At 34.6% G+C, this 10,730-nt stretch overlaps 1 protein-coding gene across 1 annotated transcript; it reads right to left on the reverse strand.

Moving 5' to 3' along the window:
• Window positions 1-342: 342 nt before the first annotated feature.
• Window positions 343-5,592, reverse strand: HMG1 (hydroxy methylglutaryl CoA reductase 1). Its single transcript, XM_028256315.2, has 4 exons — window positions 4,582-5,592; window positions 4,169-4,350; window positions 1,485-1,831; window positions 343-1,149 (listed from the first exon to the last, which is right to left on the reverse strand). Exons 1-4 carry the CDS (start codon window positions 5,451-5,453, stop codon window positions 907-909), a joined length of 1,644 nt encoding a protein of 547 aa, XP_028112116.2. The 5' UTR covers window positions 5,454-5,592; the 3' UTR covers window positions 343-906.
• Between the last annotated feature and the right edge of the window lie 5,138 nt (window positions 5,593-10,730).

Raw genomic sequence — 10,730 nt, forward strand, 5'->3', positions numbered from 1 at the left:
GGCCTATTTTGAGAAGATGGTAAAAAGTAATTTTTTTACTTGTAATTAAGTTTTTGATTTTTTTAGATAAATGATTTGAAAAGTTAGTAAAAAATTAATTTTTACTTTTTTGATTAATATTTATTTATGATATCAAATCACAATAAAATGATCAAACTACCCCCATTAATTTAAAATATTTACAACTTCACTCATGTAGCATATTTTGACTCATGAGGGATAGAATTATAATTTTACTAGTAGTTAAAAACCAACTTCCTAAATGAAAAAAATGTAAAAAAATCAACTTTTAACTTTTGCTACAAACCAAAAAAAAAAGTCGCTAAAAGCCAACACCCAAAATAGCACTTAATCAGATGCCCTTTTATTTAATAGCCCACCAGGTACAACCTACACAATTGGAAAGGTTAGATGCTAATACTAAACAAAAAAAAAACTACTGCCTTCTCCAAATTCAGATTCTGAGAAATTATGATCCTTTGCCAATAAAAAATTAAGAAAACAAAAATAAAAATTCCAATCCTGTGCACAAAATAACAAGAGAAGAAACAACTGTGCCAGGTTTGAAACCAATGTGGCCCCAAAGACAAACAATGATAATAACAATTACTAAAAACAGACAAGGGAGGACAACATTTCCAACTTGACAATTGGGACAACAGACAAACCATATGTGGGGCCTCCAATGGTGCACTTCACCAGGGTATGCCGTCATCCTCAGAGAGAGAGAGAGAGAGAGAGAGAGAGAGAGAGAGAGAGAGAGAGTACAACCAAGCAGGTTAGCCTCATGACTTGATACAACACATGATTGCCAACTTTACAGCTATGACAAGAAGCGATCCCACATGGGTAGTTCCTCCTGCCCAATTTTGCCTCCATTTTGCCTTCTCAGCCTCATCTTTCCTCTTAAGAGACAACTTTGGAGACATCCCTGCTTGATCTGTTGTATTTCATGTGGCTCTTGACAAGCTGCCCAGCTGCAATGGCAGACATCAAGGAGAGCTCCCCTGCCAAAACTGAACCAGCTACTATTGTCGCCAAAAGCCTGGAGTTTGATCCTGGGTACTCTTTGCTTGCACCCTTCACACCAAGAAGGTTCAGACAAGCTGATTGAGATGCAAGTTGAGTCCCACCTCCAACTGTACCTACCTAGAAAAAACAAAAAACTAAATAAGCTTATGAGGTTATAGATAGTGATTTAAGAAACTCAATCAGTAATATAGCTGTCATTACTATTTAGATCACTAACAAAAAACTGAAAGAGAAAAAAATGCAGAATACTTCACATTTAGAGATGCAATATGAAGTGATAGACAGTTCAACAGATGAAGAACTCTAGCTGATGTACAGAGCACTGGCGCTCAGTCTCTAACAGAATGAAAATCAGCCTTAAAATGTCCTCAGATGAGACCATATACTAATCCAATGCCTTCAAAACAACGGAGAAACCAAATATCATCAGATCATATGGAATGTCAAATCACCTCAATGGAAGGCATGGTCACTGAAATGTGAAGGTCCTTCCCGTCATTGACGGCTTCCATCATAGTTATGCAGTGGGAACTCTCGATATTTTGTGCTGGATCCTGACCAGTGGCTATAAAAATTGCAGAGACTATATTGGCAGCATGGGCATTGAAACCACCAAGAGCACCAGCAACAGCAGATCCAGCAAGGTTCTTAAGCATGTTCAGCTCTACGAGGGCAGGAACAGTGGTTTTCAATACCTTCCTAACTACCTCCTCGGTGATGATTGCCTCACAAACAACAGACTTTCCACGCCCTTCAATCCAATTAACTGCAGCTGGCTTCTTGTCCGAACAAAAGTTCCCTGGGTAATTGAGAAACAAATTACAAATCAATAACACTATGCATGACACATTACCAATAGCACTAAAACAATTTGCATACTAAGTCAGTAAAAAGATAGGGATACATTACACTCACCTCCGCTGAGGTTTCTAACTAATATATCCTCTCCTTGAGACTCTAGTAATTACATTGTTTGTTAATGGAGATAACAGAATAATTAAAATTACATATTCACCCTTAGTTGTTAAATTTATAAAATATTAAAAAAAAATCAAGTTATGTTAAAAAGTAAATTTCATCTCTCACCGTTGCGAACCCACCATCACCAATCCAACTTTCTCTTCCTTTCTCTCTATGGGACCACCTGTCACTGCAAGCTCTACTTCCATTACAACAGAGCAATCTGAGCTTGATCAAACCCAAAATCGACAGGAAGAGAAAGAAGACCTAAACCTACAAATCATTGACAAAAAGGAGATTGGCACCACCATCAAGAACTCAACGAGCACACAGAACAATCAGGTATGCGTCACTCTCCTCCTACATTCATCCCACCTCCTCTTCACCATTGTAATTGTTGTGTAGTTATGTGAATAGGTTTAGGATTGCAGTAAATTAGCCTGATTTGGCGTGAGCTTTCAAGTTTCCAGTGAAGAAGGATAAGGGTAATGTGTCCATGTGTATGCCAGCAAATAGGGATGGCAATTTGAACCCGGCCCGACGGGGACCCGACCCCCCGACCCCGATGAGAATGGTTTTTCCCCGAAAAATACTCCCGTGGGGACGGGGATGGTATTTAAAATTAAATCCCCGAAGCATTTCGGGCCGGGGACGGGGATATCATTCACAGCCCCGCACCCGGCCCGTCCCCGTCCCCGGCCCCGTCCCCGTATCTCCCCCGAAGTGATAATTCTGTCGTACCCCTTTTTATATACATGTTACATGTATAACCCAATCCCAAAAAACAAACCCAATAGGCTCACACGGCTGTCATCTCTCTCTCTAAAAGCCTCACACATCCGTAGCTGTCCTCCTTCCACCTCCGTCGTTGTCCTCATCTCCTTTACCGCCGGCGCCGATCTCCCTCTCTCGGCTGTCCTCCTCTCCCTCTCTCGGCTGTCTTCCTGCCTTCCATCACCATTGAACTCAAATCTGCAAACTCACATATCTCTCATTCGGCGACCTCTGATTCGACGATCTCTCAGATCTACAAACTCAGATGTTCAAACAGAACTCAGATCCGCCAGGTCCTCTCATTCGACGATCTCTCCTTCCTCCCATCTCGCCGATTTCGCCGAACTCGCCGATCTCGCTGAACTCACCGATCTCCCTCCTCGCCACCGACACCATCTCTCTGACTTTTCTCTTTTTTAATCTGTTGTGTATGATGATGTTGATGATTTTGTTGTTGATCTGTTGTTGATGAGTTGATCTGTTTGATGATTTTGTGATCTGTTTTTTTTTTTTTTTTTTTGGACCGGGGAGTTTTCGGGGTCGGGGAAACCCGATCCCCGTTGGGGGCGGGGATGGGGATGGTGATAGGTTCCCCGTCGGGGATCGGGACCGGGGATGAAGAAATTATCACCGTCGGGGATCGGGGACGGGGAGGGTGATCCCGACCCCGCCCCGCCCCGTTGCCATTCCTACCAGCAAAGGAGGTAAGGTGGTGGTAAATTGGCAAACACAATGGAGATCAATGGTCCTTGCTTTTGAAACGCACGCGCACACACATAAATTAGTTGGATTTATTAAGTAATTTTCACTCTACTAGAGCAATGTGACCACTGAAAGCATCAAATACTTGTGTTCTGACATTTTGTCCAAGCAATATTTAAAATTGGGTAAAATGGTCATTTTGATGAAGTATCAAGGCTATTACTATTAGGGGAAATTGTGTCTAAACAAAGTAATTTTAAGCTGACATAAGCAATACTTGGTTAGCCTCCTCAACAGCCACTTCATAGGAAGAATTTGTAATGTTATTGCAAACCATACCAGGGGATGTCAATGTAATTTAGTCAAAAGATCAAGATTAACTAAAATGGATCCAAATCAAAGTTATATATATATATATATATATATATAAAATAGCCTGGTGATCTAAATGAACAAATTGATTACTGAACCAAATGAACAGTTGTGTCCCAATCATTGGGCGGGCTACATGAATCCTTATCACAATGATGGAAAACAATGATTATGCAGATGCATTTGCAATCAAAGAATCAAAAAACACTCAAAATTAGATTATTGCAAAACATCAACAATATTATTGCAGACCCAAGCATATTTGTTACTGGTCACAAATTTTCAGCAACAGTAAGATGAGAGAGAGAGAGAGAGAGAGAGAGATTACCAGAGATGCCGATTACATCCATGTCTGGAAAATCAATTTGAAGGGATTCCAAAACATTCTGAACACCTTTGGACACCATGTTCATCCCCATTGCGTCTCCTGTGCTGCAGCTGAATCTCATGAAAAGATTTTTCCCTGCAATGGAACATTGAATACTTTGGAGCCTTGCAAATCTGCTCGATCTGCAACCACAAAACATCAGATCCTAATCACAAAGAGTACATGGTTGTAAAAATAAACAACTAAAGCCATCAACAAATGAAAACACACGCGAAGAGAAGTGAAACCACTGACGGAGTGTATACAAACAAATCAAAAGCCTTAATCAAAATCTTGTAAATGTAACATACACTTAGAACTGAATAAATCCTAATCGGGCTCATACTGCATTGAACATAACAAAGGAGACTTACTCGTTAAAAATCAGGGCCAATGTATCGAAATTAAGAGGATCTTCCAAGAAAAACTTCAACTCAGAGGCTCTCTTTGCCGTGGAAAACCTGACAACAGGAGCTCTAGTCATCCCATCTTTCAAAACAACGCTGGTCGCACCTCCACAAGCGTACATGGCTTTGCAACCTCGGTTCGTACTGGCAACCAAACATCCCTCAGTGGTGGCCATCGGCACAGAGTATTCGCAGGCGTTGAGCAACAAGGGTCCAGCAATCCCCACCGGAATTTGAACATAACCGACTGGCATTTCACAACACTGCCCCAAAATGGACTTGTAATCGAATCCATCCAAGGGCAAACCAAAGAGGGACCTCCCTGTAAGTCTCTGCACCGCCTCGCGTCGAATTAGGGTCGCACGATAACAGTCGCCCAGTTTTGACTCCAGCGAGTACGACGGAACGGTACCGGAAACAACCGATTTAACGATTTCTTCGTCGTCGTCTAGAAGGAGGGGGCGATCATCATCATCATCATCCAATTCGAGATCGTCGTGGGCGGCACGAGAGATGAAGGATTGGACGAAATCGATGCCGAAGAAGCCGAGGAGGTAGATGAAGGAGGCGATGAGGGAGACGATGGCGACGAGTTCGAAGAGAGTGACGACGTGGAGAGGCGTGGAGGAAAGGATCTTGTCGCGCCAGCGTTCGAGGAGGTAGTAGGAGGCGGTGAAGAAGAGGGTGAAGAAAATGCAGTTGGTTAGGTATAGGGGGAGAGGGAGGGCGTCCGACGCTTTTGGGGTCGGGCCAATGGAGGACTGACTTTTCTGCTTCTGCTGCTGGTGGTCGCCGACGACGGTAGTGGCCGGACCGGGAGCTCGCCGGCGGACGTCCATGACAGAGCTTTGTTGGTAAGCTTACTGTTGGCTTGTAAAACTTTCACGAACGAAAGCAATGTTAAGCGCATCTGGAGCAATCCTCACACAATTGGAGAATTCTATATAATGGCCCAGTTTGGCAAGTGAGTTTTTGATTATTTTTTAATTAAAATTTATAAAATAAATAAATAAATGAAGGGTAAATTACACTGACACCTTTGAAGTTTATATTTATTACAGTTCTCCTTTATATTTTGAAAATTACATCTTCCTCTCTAAAGTTTAAAGTTTCATTACAAATTCTTCCTTCAGCAATTTAATTTTTTAAATACCAATTTTTTTCTCACTGAGTAAATTATATTGACACCCTTCACATTTTAAAAATTACAATCCCCTCCCTAAGGTTTAAAGTAGCATTGCCAATTATCTCCTTGTTTAGTATTAGTTGCAAAAAAAAAATTCATTGAAAAAAAAATTAATTGAAAAAAATTTTTGTTAATAAAATTTTTAACGTAAACTTATTTTTTGAATTTACGTTTTTTTCTCAAATTTACAAACTGAGGCAACAATTTATAAACAAAAAAATTATCAAACAAGTTTTTATGACAGTTTTTAAAATTTTTATAAATATAAATTGAAAACTGAAAACGAAATGGTTACCAAACAAGCCTCAGATAGTAAAAATGTCGTAAAATTAACAAATAATTAAATAAGTTACCAACTTAAGAAATGACTTATCAAAAGATTTTTAAACTATGTATGGTTTGATTTTTAAATTTTTTTTAAAAAAATTAAAAATTAACTTGCTTAAGAAATAAAAAATAAAAAATAATTATCATTTAAGGGTAAAAAATAATTATAACAAATAATTAAATAAGTTACTAACGTAAGAAATGACTTATTAAAAGATTCTTAGGCTATGTATAGTTTGATTATTAGAATTTTTTTTAAAAAAATAAAAAATTAATTTGGTTAAGCAATAAAAAATAATTATCATTTAAGGGTAAAAAATAATTATCATTTTAACTATTGGACAGGTTATATACATATTTATGGTGGTTTCAATTTTATTTGTAAAAAAATATTTTTAACCACTCGAAAAATAAAAATTATATAAAAATGATAATTATTTTTTTATTTTTTATTTTTTAACCAAATTAATTTTTAATTTTAAAAAATAAAATTCTAAAAATCAAACCATACATAGCCTAAGAATCTTTTGATAAGTCATTTCTTACGTTGGTACCTTATTTAATTATTTGTTAATTTTACGATATTTTTACCATCTGAAGCCTGTTTGACAACTATCTCATATTCAATTTTCAATTTATATTTACAAAAATTTTAAAAATTGTCATAAAAACTTGTGTGATAATTTTTTTGGTTTATAAATGGTTATCTCAATTTGTAAATTTGAGGAAAAACGTAAATTCAAAAAATAAGTTTACGTTTGCTTTTAAACAGAAATTTAAAAATTTTACTAACAAATTTTTTTTTCAATTAATTTTTGTTTCAATGAATTTTTTTTTCCAACTAATACTAACCGAGAGGACAATTGGTAATGCTACTTTAAACCTTTGGGAGGGGATTATAATTTCTAAAATGTGAGGGGTGTCAATGTAATTTACCCAATGAGGGCAAAATTGATATTTAAAAAATTAAATTGCTGAGGGAGAATATGTAATGAAATTTTAAATCACAGGGAAGGAGATATAATTTTCAAAAAGTGAGGGGAGAACTATAATAAACATAAATCTCAGAGGGTGTCAGTGTAATTTACCCATAAATAAATAAACTAAAATAGTTAATAAAATAAAATATTACATTAAATTTATAATTATTTTACTTTTTCTTTTAAAAATATCACATCTAATTATAAAAAAATCAATTATCTTTTTAAATATAAAAATTTTAACCTATTAAAATAATTAAAAATTAAAATAACTTACTAAACTAACAACTTCTCATACCCCACTATACTTCATCAAACATTTTTTTGAGCAAATGTCAAAATCAATGCGTAGTCTTTCAAATTAGGGTTATTTACGGAGAGAATTTCCAAATTATTGAAAATTATTATTTTGATCCTTTAAATTTTAAAAATGTATAAATAAATTACTTAAATTATTTAAAAATATCATTTTATTCTCTTAAATTATAAAAGAGATATTTACATATAAATTCTAATTTATGAATTTATAATCCATTAAGTTTTAATTAAGATTATTTAGACTTTTAAGTTCTATTAAATTTTCAATAGTCGAAATTACCCTTCAAACAATGATTGTTTATCATTTATGATTATTTATAAATAAATATGATGATTTAACATTTATTTTGATTTTCAAAACTTTAAAACATTAACTCTAAAATTGAAAAAACTAAAAAAAAAAATTTTATGTGCCCAAAAAAATATGTTTTTTTCTTTTTTGGAAAAAAATTGAAAATACTAAATTTTTTTTTTTGTGTGTGCAAAACTGAAAATTTTGTATTTATAAAGGAACATGATGATGGAACATTAATGTGCAAAACTAAAAAAAAAAAAAAAACTGATATTATTCTCAATCTTAAAACTAGAAAAAAACTGTTAATGTTCTTAGTTTTATTAGATAGTTGAATCGATCCAATAGGTAGAAAGGTAAACGTTTAATCTCTTATTCTGTTTTTTTTTATCAGTTAGTGAAATAATTATTTGGAACATTGCAAAATTGATAATGTTCTTAGTTTTAAAAATTGGAAAAAAAAAAAACTTATAATATTCTCAATTTTACCAAATAAGATTTATTACTTCAAAAAATCTTAAATAGGACATGCGATACCATAATATTTGTAAACAGAACTTTTAGATAATTAATTCATTATATAAAAAATATATATATAAATGAACCTCCTAAACTATCAACATGTTTTCCCTTCCATTAACTGTTCAATTTATACATTGTTATAATTTATGAATATTTGTTCGCTTTTTTATAATTTTGAGGGTAAAATAACACTTCTTAATAACTCAAGGAATCTTAGTGTAAATAACCCTTAAAATTATGAAAAATTACCACCCTGTAATATTTTTATAAAATTATTACAAGTTAATGAAAAAAAATTAAGAATTTAATTATAAGTATGTATACAATTTTTTATTGATATGTAAGGTATAATCGAATACCTTTTGGATCATAATATAATATCATAATTAATAACACAATAAGGATTCATTTCGGATATGGGTTGGCTTTTTGTCTATTTAGTCTGAGGCTAAAAAGTCTCGTTTGGGATGAACATTTTAGCTTTTTTGACTTTCGTAAGAGAAAAAATGAAATGATTATGGTTTAAATATGATATTTTGTCTTATTGACTTCTTTTTTTTTTTTCTTGTGTGTGTGTGGCTATTTTAGCCAAAAAGCCCAAGCTTTTTTTTCCCAAACGAGCTCTAAGTATAACTAACACAACACTATGTCATGACTAAGGGGTGTTTTGAGAAATTGGCTTTTAGCCACTTTTTAGGTTTGTAGCAAAAACTAAAAGTTGGTTTTTTTTTGTATTTTTTTCATTTGGGAAGTTGGTTTTCAGCCATTGGTGCAATTACAATTCTATCCCTCATGGGTCAAAATGTACTACATTGGTGAAGTTGTAAATATTTTAAATTGAATGGGGATAGTTTGGTCATTTTATTGTGATTTGACATCATCAACAATATTAATAAAAAAAGTCAAAAGTAACTTTTTACCAACTTCTGAAACATTTATCTTAAAAAGCCAAAAGCTTGGTTAAAAGTGAAGAAATTACTTTTTACCATCTTCTCAAAATAGGCCTAAAGACCACAAAAATTATAATTAATAGTACATATGGTACATACTCTTTTGAAGGTGTACAATATAGAATTTTCTTAAGCAAAAACATATATGATACTTGTAAACATTTACTAATTTTTTGAATTCAAGAAAAAATTTATAGATACAAAAAATTATTTATAAATAAACCTTATATTATATTTAGGATTAATTACACTTTACTTCATTATGTAGTTGGAATTTACATTACCCCTCTAAAGTTTAAAAATGTATCTTCTTGTATTTCGGAATGGGTTTGGTTCTAGCAAGGGTTTGTCATGAGGTACAATTTCTCGAGAGACAAAGAGAGAAACATATAAACTGAGATGATCTAATCTGTAGTAACATGTATGGGTAGAGTAAAAGGCGAGGAAGAATTAGTAGTGCTAATTAAAGGGAGATTGTGTAGAGCCACTGCCGATGGTGCATGATGGGTAAAAAAGAGAGACATGTGGTGCATGTGGCATTAGATGATGGCTACAAAATAGGGATGGCAATTTGAACCCAACCCGATGGGGACTTGACTTCCTGATCCTGATTTGAGCAGTTTTTTCCTGAAAAATACCCCTGACGGGACGGGGATGGTATTCAAAAATCAATCATCGATCAGTTTTGGGCCGGGAACAAGGATAGGTATCCAATCCTCGTCCCCGGCCCGGCCCTGCCCTCGTCCCTGGCCCAGTTTGTCCTCAAAGTGAAATTACCATTTTACGCCTCTGTATATATATATATATATAAACCAAACCCTAAAACATTACACAATCACTCATACTCACACACAAAGAGATGACCGCCTCTCCATCTTCTTTGGTTTCTCTCTCTCTCTCTCTAAAACCCTTCCATCACTGTCGACTCTCTCCCTTCGCTGTCCTCTTCTTAATAGAGACGACTGTCTCTCATCTTCTCTCTCTCTCTCTCCCTAAAACCCTCTCATCACTGTCGACTCCCTCCCTTCGCTGTCCTCATCTCCCTTCTCTTTCGTTGTCTTCATCTCCCTCCTCCTATCATCGCCGATCTGAACAATCAAGCCTGAATTGAGATAAAAAACAATCTAAACTGAGATCTGCAACGATCGAGCTAGAACTGAGATCTAAAGGTAGATCAACACATTTGAACTCAAATTTGAAAGTAGATCAACGCATCTAGAAGTATGCTTCCCTTTGTTTATTTTTAAGTTTTATCTTTATCAAGGTATTGTCCTTTTTCACAAAGTAATTCAGATTTAATTTTTATGGTTGTTTTTTTTCCTTGTTTGAATCTGATTTAAGTTTTGATGTTCAAATTAGATTGTAAGTTAATGTTGCTCCATAAATTTAACGGCTACTTGTACTGTTCTTCATCAATCACTGTATCACATATCTATTAGCAAATGTGTTCTGATATTAACTTGAGCTAGTTTATAGATAATGGTTTGTTTACCTAGCATATTTGCACATTTCACTATTTTTTTATTAGTATTGATTTTTTT

The sequence above is a fragment of the Camellia sinensis genome, chromosome 6 (genome assembly GCF_055761805.1).
Source record: "Camellia sinensis isolate YWXY chromosome 6, ASM5576180v1, whole genome shotgun sequence".
In the NCBI taxonomy this organism is placed as follows: domain Eukaryota; kingdom Viridiplantae; phylum Streptophyta; class Magnoliopsida; order Ericales; family Theaceae; genus Camellia; species Camellia sinensis.